This window comes from Syngnathus leptorhynchus, chromosome 22 (genome assembly GCF_054491065.1).
Source record: "Syngnathus leptorhynchus isolate UIUO chromosome 22, UIUO_Slep, whole genome shotgun sequence".
NCBI classification, from domain to species: Eukaryota; Metazoa; Chordata; class Actinopteri; order Syngnathiformes; family Syngnathidae; genus Syngnathus; species Syngnathus leptorhynchus.
Window position 1 is genome coordinate 3,706,791 of NC_141216.1, and position 13,150 is coordinate 3,719,940.

The 13,150-nt window shown below is 50.6% G+C and overlaps 1 protein-coding gene across 2 annotated transcripts; it reads left to right on the forward strand.

Moving 5' to 3' along the window:
• Positions 1–335: 335 nt before the first annotated feature.
• On the forward strand, positions 336–7,823 carry LOC147039432 (uncharacterized). Of its 2 annotated transcripts, none has more exons than XM_085903237.1 (14): positions 336–621; positions 2,781–3,713; positions 3,776–3,910; positions 3,986–4,126; positions 4,200–4,270; positions 4,358–4,504; positions 4,621–4,859; positions 4,925–4,999; positions 5,089–5,176; positions 5,273–5,341; positions 5,409–5,495; positions 5,573–5,686; positions 5,745–5,850; positions 7,283–7,823. In XM_085903237.1, the coding sequence occupies exons 2-14, from the start codon at positions 2,816–2,818 to the stop codon at positions 7,384–7,386; spliced, it is 2,274 nt and encodes a 757-aa protein (XP_085759363.1). In that variant the 5' UTR covers positions 336–621; positions 2,781–2,815; the 3' UTR covers positions 7,387–7,823. The 2 variants fall into 2 exon arrangements, with proteins under 2 accessions (XP_085759363.1, XP_085759364.1); XM_085903238.1 differs by lacking the exon at positions 336–621 and adding an exon at positions 1,907–2,059.
• Positions 7,824–13,150: the final 5,327 nt, after the last annotated feature.

Consider the following 13,150-nt stretch of genomic DNA (forward strand, 5'->3'; position numbering starts at 1 on the left):
ACAAAATATAAATTGAACAGTCCATCATCCACGTTTTCTTATCTTTGTTAAGAACAACAACAGCCATGTTTGTTTGTTTTTTTAAATTATTGCGCATCTCGACATTCACCAGACAACGTTTTACTCACGACAGCGCATGATATTCTTTGCAGTCCGTTGTCCGTCCACTTGGCTGATGAAGTGGTGCGCGGGATGGTGAACGCTGCCCTCTAGCGGACAAAGCCGCAAAGCACAGCATTTCACCAGAATGGGCAGCTTTGCGTCTTTTACTTCCTGGGTGGCGTGCAGCTTTTAGTGCGAAAGGCATCCACTTCCGACGAGGCAAGTCCGGTCGGATGACATCAACGTCAGATGTTCAGCGGGCATGCGCAACCGAGCGTTCGTGCATGCATGCGCGCGCGTGGATGATTCAGCAAGCAGACGGATGGTGATGTGACGTCAAGGTTCACTGAAATGAAACCGGTCGCGCCCCGGCGCAAATTCACCTGCTTTTTCCTCGTCACGGGGCTCCGCCAACGTGTGACGTCAAACGTCCGCTCGCAAGCCACCGCCGTTGTCGCGTCTCTATCAGCCGGGAAGGAAGCGAGAGGATACCGCCCGATGCTTGCCTGGTCGACACAGGTGAGCCCCCCCCCCCCCCTTCGCCCCTCCCCAAACGCGCATGTATACATAGGTACAGAATATTTGTTTATCATTTTGAATCTAATGTGCATGTGCGATGACGCTCGACAGGTAGAACATCCATGACAGGGATCTTAGGGTACATGTCGCGTTCGGAAGGCTCCCGCTCGGCCATTCTACGAAGGAACCTTAAATTGTTCCAAAAGCCAACGGAGTAGATGGCATATCAGCACATTGTGTGGATGACAGGCAGGGAACACTCCTTCCCTTCCCATTCAAGTTGGACGTGTTTGACCGCGCACATTCATGCGGCCAAATGTCGCACTTGGATATTTCGTGCGTGCCTGCCACTCTTGAAATTTGACCAATAATAGACGAGGAGAGGACAAATCTTCCCTTGTGTTAAGCTTGACACGATGCATGATTGTTTACGTCACTGGAGATGACAACTTATTGAAATGATGCATGTTAGCATTTCTCAAATACTGTGTGACCCCCCCCCCCCCCTTCTCCCTGGGGGGGCCAAAAGAAAAAACGTGTGTGGATCTAAAGCCGTTGGATCCGACGTAAAGGACCAAGGGGGCTCAGGCAATTGGTTAGGTGCCCCTCAGAGACAGAGCGCCTTTGTTCTGCATCGGTGATGCTGCTGGCGAGGTTCGAGGAGGGCCCCAATTGAAGACTTCAGCACCACAGAGAAGTCCCGCGCCAGGTTGCCATGACGCCGGCCGGCAGTTTGGGGTCAGCCATTCCTGCCATCAAAAGGGAATTCATTCTTTCACGTGTGAATTCATTAATGACGTCATTGTCTTTTGTTTTGAACTCGCCGTGCGGGCTCCGGCCTGGTAAAGTGGCCCCGCCCCTTTCGGTTTATCTGCCCAAAGGCATTGCGATACCTGCCGCCACTTATCAGCGTACCTTTGAGCTCGTTCCGGTGATGTGGCGGTCCGTGGACATAAAAGCGCCCATGGCAACCAAGGGTGGGGAGGGGGGGGACTGAGGAGAGACTGAGCAGGAAGCACGTGAGTGCCCAGAGGAAGAGAGGTGAAGATGCTGTTAGAATCCATCCAGTTCTTCTGTCAGGAGATGGCCTTGAGGCTGTCTAGCAGCTCCACCAAAACAGGCCGAAGGTCACCTTAAGAGTCAAGCGGCGTGCTAGCGCTAGCGACAGCGGCGTCGTCCTCCCGAACGGGACGTCGGGGCTGGGCAAGTCCACGTGCTGGTGCTGATTGCGTAAGCGCGCTGGCAATCAGATGACTCCTTTTCCTCCCCGAGGAGCTCCTCGCGCTCCGATAAAAGCGCAGCTTATCTCGATCTCGCCCAGCAGTGCTTGAACTCGGCCTTTCTCGCTGTGTCTCGGCTTCGGCGACGCTCGTGTTCCGTTGACGCTGGTTTTCGGTCGTTTGCGGGCGTCGCCGCTCCACACTTTCCGCGGCTGCAGGTAAACTTTGAGTTTGGATGGCGTGCGAGCCCCAAAATATCGCCTGCAACGTTTTGATGTGACCGAACGAGACCGAATGAAGTAAGCGTCAATACTTCAGCAACAGGAAATCTTGCTTCAACGAGAATAAGCCACATTCAAATGATTTGGACGACGCTACTCGTGTAAAAGTAGGCAAACACGCTGGGGGTGAAGATTGATGGCCTTCGTTCGACTTTGTCGCCGTGCTCAGCTCAGTCGTTTTTGCTGCGTTCGAGGTTGCTTGGAAATGGGAACCATCAGCGAAGCCAACCTCGGGGAAACAAAAGCGGCGTCTCGTTCTGCCTCACCCTAGCCCGGGGACATGCAGGCACGCGTGTGTGCGCGCCACCGGGTGTGTGTTACACGCTTAGTCTGTGTTTACACACACACAAGCGTGTGTCACAAGGCAGCAGCCAATGGGAACGCGCAGCTGAAGTTAGTCTCGGTCTGTGTTTTTCCATTTTGCTGACCGAGTTGCTAACATTGGTGTTATCAAAACAGGTGCGCCCTCTAGAGGCTCAAACTACAATGACAAAAAAAGTCTGTTTGCAGAAGCTTCAAGTTTTCATTTGGTTATGAAATTCTTGGATTGTGGAGTGAGATAATATGTCTGCAGAACTGCTCACAATGGCCACGGACTAAAGCGGTGAATAATTAACCCGGAGCGACATCTTATACTCGTCTCTCGTTTGTCCCTCAGCTCCTCATCTTCTTGAATCGCGTTGTTGCCGTCTGATGTCCGGCTCCGCCATGCCCACCTTGGTGTCCAGGTTGCCCAAATTTGGCTCGTGGTCCAAAAGCTCCAGCCCGACCCCCACCGCAGCTCGCCTGCCCAACGGCTTCTATCACCACCCCGGGCCCACGGCGGGCGACGGTACCGCCGAGCATCCGGCGCCCTCGGCGAGACGGATCGGTACCATTTGCACGCCCGCTGAACTGAGGAAACGCGCCCGAGCGGCAGACGGAGGCAGACAAGACGTTCATAATGACGCCGCCCCTCGTCACGCTCATCCGCAAAAGTCCGCTGTGGACCCAAAGACGTCAACCAAATCACTTCCCGCTTATAACGCCGGACTTCCTGTCCCTAAAAGCGGACTTCCTGTCTCCAGAACTGGACTTCCTGTCCCTAAGAACAAACTTCCCGTTTCCAAATCGAGGCTAACCGGGTCTAAGCAGAACCTCAGTAGCCTTCCTGGATCCAAACTGCGACCACCACAGCGGTCGGCTAATTCAGATCCAACTTTAAGCTCCAGTGGCGGGTCCAGTTGTGGTTCTTTGCCAACGGCCGTCCGACCACGCTCCACCAGAAACCTCAGATCGGCACCACCCTCACGCCTCGCCAAAGGGGACGGGTTCGGCCCACGTGGCCCGGTGCTACAGTGCCGCGCATCCCCCGTTTCCCCGCCCCCATCCCCTTGCACCAAAGCGGGCCACAAACAGTCCGTTACTTCCTGTGTCCAAGCCGAGCCGGGTGAGAAGAAGTCTCTCCTTCCGGCGCTCAGAGCTAACGGCGTTAGCTATAAGCTATCGCGGCCGTCGGTGGCCAAGCAGGCCCGGACGGCTGCGGAGGAAGCGAGCCGAGCCAGAGCCAAAACCTCAGCAGGGACGCCGTCCTCAACAGGAAGCAGTCCGGGTGAGATCAAATACTTGAAATGAGATCCTAACCAATGCTGAAAGTTGCGTCCCGTTTTACAGAGCCCACTCTCGAGGCGTCCCAGGGAGGGCCTCGTGTCCTCGCCGAGACTCTGGATGACATGTCCCTGTCGTCCGGCTCATCCGTGGACCACGACCGCACCGATCAGGAGTACATGGACGACTTTGACAACCTGGGTAAGGACCCGAGGCCTGGCCGGTCTAACGGTACGGAACCGTCCCCCCTCCCTCACTGGCCGTCTGGTCTCCTAGGAAACGGAGGCGAGAGCCTCTTCCTGGCCGTGGCTCACAAAGACGACCCGGACCCGGGTCGGTGGGGTGCCGGCGTTACAAAAGCGACGCGACACCACTTCCTGGACAACGCTTTGGACTGGAGCCACGAGACGCTCGTCGGTCAGTTTGTATTCTTTTCTTCAAATAGGACGTTCGGAAAATGTCACTTCTGAACCGTTTGGTTTGTTGTCAGGTGACGGAGCCAATCACCTCAGCACATTTTCCCACCACAGTAGGTCCAGTCCGTCCGACTATCATGAGCAGGTGCGCATCTAATGGGATTTTTCTATTTATTTCTTTTTTTTTTTTTTATTCCTAACAAACCCGTTTGTTTTTCGTTGGAACCATTAGGGCGGCTCGTCCTTGGACCTGTCCCCCTCGGACAGCTGCGGTTCCGGGGGCATCTACATGTGGGACGAGGAGGGACTGGAGCCACTGGGGGGCGCCTCGCTGCTCACCGGGCCCGTCTGTGCCTTTGACTCGGATGCCGACAGCAGTGTGAGACGCTCCCGCAAAAGATTTTGGACATTTTTTCGAGTGCTGCTGTCTTCCTCTTAAGATGGCTTTATCTTAAAATGGTCTGATTTTGTCCTCGCTCCCTTCCCGCAAACCAGGACGGCGTGACCCACTTGGACTCGTGCGATTTGGACGAGGACGACCTCATGCTTGACGGAGACTTTGCCGACGACATTTCACTCCACGGCGGCGGACAAACGTCAAGACCAAGCGCTAGCGGCCAGACACGTGTCACTCACCCAGCAGACGGAGACGGGACGAGGCGGCGGCTCCTCTGGGGGAGTCGCGACAGCTGCAGCGACGACGGCTCTCTTACGTTTCTTCGTCTCCCGATCGGGTGAGTGCGGGTCCGCTCTGGTCGCCGTGGTAACAGAAGAGAGTGACGTGCGTGTCGTCCATCAGGGATGCGGGACGTGACGACGGGCAGGACGACGCCGGCCCGGACGGGATTCTCGATCTGGATCTCTCTCCTGAAAGGTGACAGCATAATGATGATCGCCTGTCGCTATTAAGCTAGCAGAGCTCAAGAACTCACTTTGGATGGGCGTCTGGAAATGTGTCCTCAGGGATGGCGAGGTGGATGCTGAGGACCTGGCCCAAGACATGGGCGCACTGCGCTCGCAGCTGGAGCTCCTCCAACAATTTTTGCTGCAGGTGAGACGAGGGCCCTCATCTGGCCGTGAGATGGCAGCAAAGCACTGCTTTTGTCTAAATGAAGCATAACCATGGTTATTTGAAACGTTGCTTTAGGACGCTGAGGCGGATGACGACACGCTCACCACCGACACGCTCAGTCCGGAAAATGGCGACCACGCACAGGTGGGTGCGCCCGTCAACAAAGTGTTGGTCGGCTGTCCGGCGCCGACCCGCTTTTGCCTTTGTCCAGGTGGAGGCGCTCCTGGAGGAGGTGCGTCAGCTCAAAGAGGATCTGAGGAGCAAAGAGCAGATCATCTCGCAGCTCACCCATCAGCTGGTCAGGTCGCATTTTCAACTCGCTACACTTTTCATATTAGAGGCTACCGTCATTGACGTGTGTGTTTGCGTGCATAGGAACGGGTCCCAGCGACAGACTGGACTGGGAAGACAGAGCAACACACACAGACCAGTGCCGTGGGGCCGGCGGGAGAGAGCGTCGCTTCGCAGACGCCTCGGAGGGAACGCACGGTACACAATGTCAACATTTGGACCCGATTTCACGTATTGATGGACTTCCTTCCCTCAGGCTTTCCCTCCCCCTGCCTTCCTCTCACCACCCTGGCAGTACCAGCGCTCCAGACCTTACGGAGGGCGGCCCAAACCTAGCATCCCCTCCCACCTTGCTAGAAAAAGTAAGCGCCCGGACGACCCGACTCGATGTCATCTTCATCCATTTGAGTTAGTGGAAAAAGCTCATTCGAGCACTTCAAAAGCTAGAAATGGCTGCTGAGCCTCAAAAACGTGGCGCCGAGCCACTCCCATCGATACTGACGGTCCGAATGACCACATTTAGCGCTTCCGCCTCGGTCCGCTTGGCTAACACTGACGCACTGATCTATCTCATCTTGTCTGGTCTTTTGCTTGCCGGCCTCCCTCAGGAGTGGAAACACTCGTGGCTTACTTCAGCGACACGCCCTGGTACGCACCGCACCGTATCCAAATAGTGTGCACGAGTGCATGAGCGTACAAGGACGCCCGTCACCCTCTTGTAACTTTGCATGTCCTCTCTTAACCCCGTGTCATGCATTATGAATGTCTTGCAGCAGTTGAGCTAGCTAGCTAAGATCAGGACCAATAACATTCGCCCGGCGTCAGTGTCGATTAGAGAAAGATCTGCTGGTCTTGAATATTAATATAGCCGATGAAGTACCATAAACTAGTACGCTTGTACTGCACACGTCATTCTTCTCAGCGCTTATTTTGTTAAGAGCATGCTGCAGGGCAAAAACACGCATACACTTACGGCACTGGATTGGATACCCATGAATTAATGGTGGACGGCCATTTTGAATTGCGCTGTCGCCCCCTTGTGGTAAATGTTTGAATCATATGTTGAAAACCATTAAATGACATGAAATTAAATTAAATTGAAATAAAATCAATGAAATGAATTAACAAATAGAAATACAAGTATAAATAATATTAATATACAAGCATATAAATATATACGTATAACTATAACTTTATTTTAATTTATTTCTTTGTTTTAGTTGTAATTGTTTTTTAAATTAAATTCAAACCATTACATAATTTAAACCACTACATTAAATTACATTCCATAAATGAAATAAATCAAAAAATAGAAATACAAATATAAATAATATTAATGTATATATACGTATAATATCTTTATATAAAATATGTATAACGATAACTTTATTTTATTTTATTATATTATTTTTAGATTCCTCTCTTTATTATTTATTATTATTTTTATTTAATTTAACGTAATTTAATGGTTTAAAGCATTTGCTTCAAACATCTACCACGAGATGGCGGTAGAGCAATTCAAAACGTCTGTCCGTCATAAATTCAAGGGTATCCAGTTCAGTTTTTGCCCTGCAACATGTCTGTCGTCCTCTCGCAGTGAAATGTGTCAAACATATGCTTAACCCATTATAAAAATAACATAACAAAGTTAAAATTACAAAATTAAAATGAGAATATATCCAAACCAGTACGTTTGTCACTTAAGAGCAATGTTGCAATTTTGTTGTTCAATTTAAAAAAAGTCATACACTCCAAAAACAAAAAGTCATAGTAATTTGAAGATGTTTGTTTCAGCTACAGGTACTTTTCCCCCCCAACCCACAAGACCAGAACCCACTAGCCGAGCATCTAGCAAACAGAAGCTCTCGCCCAGCTCAGCACTTCTCACGCAGCCCTGACCGAGAGGCCTCCGTGGATGCTTGGCGAGCTCCGTCTCCTCCTGAACTCTTGCTTTATTTAAGAGCTTAACTTATTTATTGAGCACTGTGACCATGTTGTCCTGTTGCCAGCACTTTTGTTTTGGCGCTTGTGGAACTATGCAAGACACACCAGAGCATTTCTCGCCATCCGGCTTAAGGTGCATGCTCACTATTTGTTTGTAATCACTTGTTGGCATGAATGAAAAGCTGTTGATCCGGTGACCTCTAGGTCCACGTACGGGTGCCCCGCTTTGTCCTCACTGGTGGTTTAACCATTATTGTGTAGCGGTACTGGTCATGTTCTTTCAAGTGACCTTTGACCACTGCGACAAAGAGAACGCTCGAACGTGGACCCGAAGTTGAATGGAATCCAAGTTTGTTTTCCTGCTCTATGGCAACAAGCTAGCAAGATTAAAATGGTGCCGCTGTGTTCCAGTCCATTGTCATCCTTTTCCTCTATTTGGAAATCGCTTTTCGAAAACACCTTTGGTCCTCGCCCGTCTTAGCACAAATAAAAAAAGGGTAACAAGGAGGAGGAGGAAGCTAATTGGTCGACTCTTCCTCCTCCTCCTCAGCTCTTTTTCCTTTAGTTCACACGTCTAGAGAGTGATTCACCTGAGAGCAGATCGGCTGTAGTAGATAAAGACGGTTGCCATGGAGACGCAACTTAGCAAGGGCCCAGTGGGGATTGAGAGAAAATACATTTCAACTTTGGTATTCTGCACCAAGCTCAACTGTCTTGTCTCCATGATGGAGCTCGTGCGTGCACGCTCGTGACCGCCCCCTCCTTTTTCCATCTACTCGGGGCAATTGCGCCGTGAGGCGCTGTCAATATTTCATCAGCGCCGGTTGACGGGAGGCGCGCCAGATGAACAATGTTTTGATACTTTGGGAATTACCTGACCCATCAATCGTCTTTCGCTTGTTTAAATCTTGATCATAGAAGAGGAAAAAAAACAGGAGCAAAAAAAAAAAACTGGGGTAAAAAAAAAAGATGAACTCAGTCATGTTTTGGCAACAGAGTGGTTATTTTACGCGCCTATTTTCTGCATGAAATCACACTGCAGCTCCAGTCAAACACAATACATTACTATTTATGAGGTTGGCCAGAATTCCAAAAATGATTTGTTTCATTACCCCTAGATGCCACAAGGTGGCGCTGGAAAATGTAGATTCCATTAGACTGAATTTATTTTTACCATCAGTTGTTTTTCCCCTTTGGTGGTTTAGCTTTGCTTCAATGACAAACGACAACATGAAACAAAACAGGCGCGCTTCCGCTACCCGTGGGGGGGGGCAACACAAACAGCAAAGTCAAGGCAAAATGGCCGACGGGGTGAATCCGTCCGTGCGCTGACAAACTCAAACGAAGCCCTACTCGCGACACATCTCTCCCGTCACATGGCTCACGATTAGCATCTTTCAACTTTTACGTTTCGGTTGTGGTATCGATGCCGGGTATCGGAGCACTCGAGCGAACGTATCGTCCCTCTTTAAATGTAAATTCAAGTGAGGACTTATGTCGTCCTTCATTTGTCATTCTATTTGGGCAAACACTATCAATATATGTTTTGAAAATCAAACAGCTGAAGCGGTCACAACATGGAACTAGGCCAAACTGTCACTCCAGCAATTTTTGGGGACATTCCAAACAAAAACACGAGAGCATCCATGCGTAAAAAAAACAACGACGGCGTGCCGGTGCAGAAATGCATTTTGAATGAGTCCAGCTTAATCGTTGTTGCGATGATGTGAAACTGCGCTTATTCTCCTCGCGGGGTCACTGACCTCAACGTGACTTTACTAGGCGATTGCCTTTTATTGCAAAAACCCATCGAGTGACGATTACGTGCCTGCGTCTGCAAAATAACATTTAGCCCTTGACGGCCACACACACACACACACACACACACACACACACACACACACACACACACACACGAGAGCAGAAGAAGCAGATGGAAAGCGGCTGGCAATTAACCTGCTGCACGGCTAACGCGCTAACTCAGCCAAGAGAGCCAGCAACTTATATTGTTTTGTTGTTTGCCAAGGAAGAAGCTGCAGAAGGGTGGCGCTCTTCTTCTCTTTGGGAGCCTAAGATCAGGGGATGCTTTGAGAATTATTGTCAATTGATTGTCTATGTGAAGCCCTTTGAGACTGCTTGTGATTTAGGGCTATACAAATAAACTTGACTTGACTTCAGCCTCTTCAAATTCAATCAAATCATTATCGTGCCAGTTGCGTTTCACCTCGCTTTGCAAAACTTTGCTCCTCATCTGGAATACAAATTGCAAACAGGAAACAAATATCAACGTGATAACTCACTGTGTATGTGTGTGTGTGTGTGTGTGTGTGTGTGTGTGTGTGTGTGATGGCTACAGGCAAGGTTGACCATCATCTCTATGTCTAAGGGTGAAAGCGTGCGTGCTTGTTGCCAGCAATGACACGAGCGGCGCTCAAACAGAGCATGAAAAAGAGTTGAGTGTTGTTGGTGTCTACTGCCGCCCGCTATTTTTCTTGTGAGAGTACAAAAGTCCAAAGACATTGTAGAAAATAAGGCTTGGCTTTGTTTTGGGGCTTTGCTTCATTTCCCCTGCTGACAGTCAACAAGCTTTCAAATCTTTTTCTGCTCAGTACATTCTTTCACACAAATGGAATTAGTCTATACCGTTACGTGGCTTCTTCTCCGCCCCGTCCGCGCGTGCAACGAGTGCATCTCCGCCTCGCTCGGTTCGATTCCTTTCCTCCTTGGTCGCCAGGTGGCCGATTGTTCCGCGCTGGCTCCTGCAAAGGGATAGCGCGCAGTTAAAAGGCCATTTGAGTGGCGTGGCGCCGTTAAAGAGAAAAACGACCCCGTCGCCTTGCAGATGGAAAGCGGCCCAACCGCAGCGCGCCGTTTACGGGACTCCTCAAAGTCGTTCAAGACTTTTTTTTTTTTTGACAAATGGAAGGCCGCGCCGATGCTCTCGAGGCGAGAGAAACGCTAAAGGGCTTGAAATGGTGACAAATGCATCCCTTTAAAGGACACACAGGAAAGAAGTGTAAGATTTGTCCAATGAGACTCCAAAAAATATTGGGAAGATTTGGAACACAACTGTGTGTGCTTTTATCTCTGATAATAATAGCGTGAACCACAAGTGTTGTTCCCAGTTGGGTAAAAAATGGAGGGAGGGAGGGAGCGAGGGAGGGGGTTGAATAGGCTGAGGGAGAAGAAAAGGTAGCGAGACATTTGAATAGACAGTACATGAAAAGGCTGACAACATCTAATGACGGCTTCCATGTTTGGCTTTTCTTTTGCTGGAACAAGAATGTAAATATTTGATTGTACCTGCACATGAAAAGCTTCCCAGCTTTGACTCTGTGATGCGTCCACAATGCTGTCGGGTGTTTTTTTTTTTTCTCTTCGGGCCTCTCCGCAATGAACGGCGGCGGTCCTCAAGACCCGCATTGGCGCTCTCCTCTGGTGCCGTCGTCATGGCAACGCACAAGAGCGGACGCCGCACATGCGAGCGAGCTTTTCGGCCTCCGACTCCATTCGGTCGTCGTGGAGACGAGGAGCTTTTATCCCTCTTGTTCTCGAGTGCCATCTTGGAAGGCAAAGTGGTACTTTGAAAAGGCCGTTTGACGTATCAATCTTTTTTTTGTTGAGAGTCGGGAAGGTGCCATCTTCACTTTGGCATCACGGCAGAGGTGCCAATTTGTTCTTGCATGCTTGTGTGTGGGGGAGGGGGCTCCAAATCTAAACATCCATCTGTTGGCTCCAGTCCAACAAAGAAAGGATTGTCTTTTCTCTTGCTCGGGGTTGCAGCATATTAGCGCCTACGACCCCGAACACTTCATCTTTAATTTGCCCACGGCGGGATTAATAAAGGATGGTGTTCTGTAAACGAGCAGCGAAGCTCAAAGATCATTAAGGCTGGATTCTTGTCGACTGGCCACTTCTTGACCTGCAAGCGAGAAGATTAAAAAAGAGCGAGCGAGCGTACCTCATGCATTGGCCTCCCTTGTTCTGCTTGTGTTCAAGGTGCACGAGCGAGCAGCTCGCGGTCGGTGGGCCCGTCCATCTTGGGGTGACTCTCTGAGTTGCGACACACGCCGTCGTTGAGTGTGACTTATGGAAGCGACAAGCACCGTTTGATTATCGCCCGGGGACAATTTGTTCCACAGCCATGAAAAAAAAGCACTCGGGCCGCAATAAATAAGAAGCGACTTAAAAAAAAAAAGTCCATAAAAGGCCTCTTAGACACACAAGCACGCTCGTCGTGGCGAGCTGTTGGTTGAAGACCCCAGATGACCCAATCTCGTCACAACAGGCAATTAAAGCCCCATTTGCACGCTGGCTAATGACTTGCCGCCGTCTTCGGGTTCTACGGCGGGGGGCTTCATTCCCAGCGAGCCCCCGAGGAGAAAATTGATATTTAAGCGCATGAATCACAGAGCTCGGCTGAGGCTGAGTGTCAAGAGCTTTTTTTTGTTTTCCCGCACGGAGCGGACGGATCGTTCGCAACCTTTTAGCACGTCAAGTGAGAAGATGGTTCGATAGGTATTTTAACACAGACGGTTTGTCAGCATTTTAGCGCTTGGGCTAGCAGAAGGAAGTGTGACAAAAAAAGCTCCAAAAAAAAATGACGTTTGCACTTTTTCTCACGTCCTCGACCGCTCACGTCTCTCGCGGTGAAACGTGTCCGCCAGCCGCCACCGATCTTTGTGGCGTTTGTCGGACAGCGTCGCGGCTCAACGCCTTCTGCACTTCACCGCCGATAACTTCCTAAGATGCCTGAGAAATGTTGTGACGGCTTGGAACTTTCTCTCTCAGCCCTCGGAACAAAAAAAACCAAAAAAAAAAGCATGACTCGGTTCCGAGCTCCATCAAGTCATTATGTCATGTCTTTCCTCCCATTTGCAAAAGGTCAGCGTGCGGTGTGTGCGAGCCAAGTTGCTCATCAACGCTCACCTCTGCTGACATTTTTTTGCCCGACAAACTGATTTTCAAATCAAGAGCTGACGAGACGCCCGAGAAAAAACAATCGACCCGTCGCCAGTCAATGTCTGGGCACATGAAGCTAGCTCAACTTTAAAGACCAGCTGAAGGTCAAAAAATGATTTTCAGTGGTTGGGGCTCATCTGTGGGTCACACAATAGCACTTTGGCGCCCCCCCCCCCCTTTCCTGGATTGGAAGCCCCTCCCTGCTTGTTGCATTTCAATGAAGAACTGATTTGAAGGTGCCACTGTAGCGTTGCAATCATTACGCCAAAGCAGCAGCGCGGAACTCTCATCCTATTTGCATATTTATGGTTAGCTTTCATTTCACACCGCGCGCTTTCAGAGCTAATCGGAGCTCCTCGCTGTCGCACCGCCACTGACCCGTCTCCCGAGCGGGTGGCGTCTCGGTCCATAACTGCTCCGCCACCGCGACCGGACCGACTTTTACGGGAACCGGCTGCCGACGCTTCCCAAATGAAGCTCAGCCCAACGTCGCTTTTGATGAAGACCCCTCGCCTGATTAGGAGCGCGACGTCGTGCACAATCGGGAGTCATCAAAGCCCTCAATGAGGTGTGTCGTCACCCTGGCCACCCCCCCCCCCCCCCGTGAAAATATTCTACACGCACCCCTGCACACGCCATCTGCCACAACGTTGGCCGAGTCAGCGGCCGCCGGTGAGCACGAGGGCAGAGGACAGCTGACGAGCCGCAAGGAAACGTCAGGCCGCTTAAAAGAAGACCAGCGCGCCCTGTTGTAAA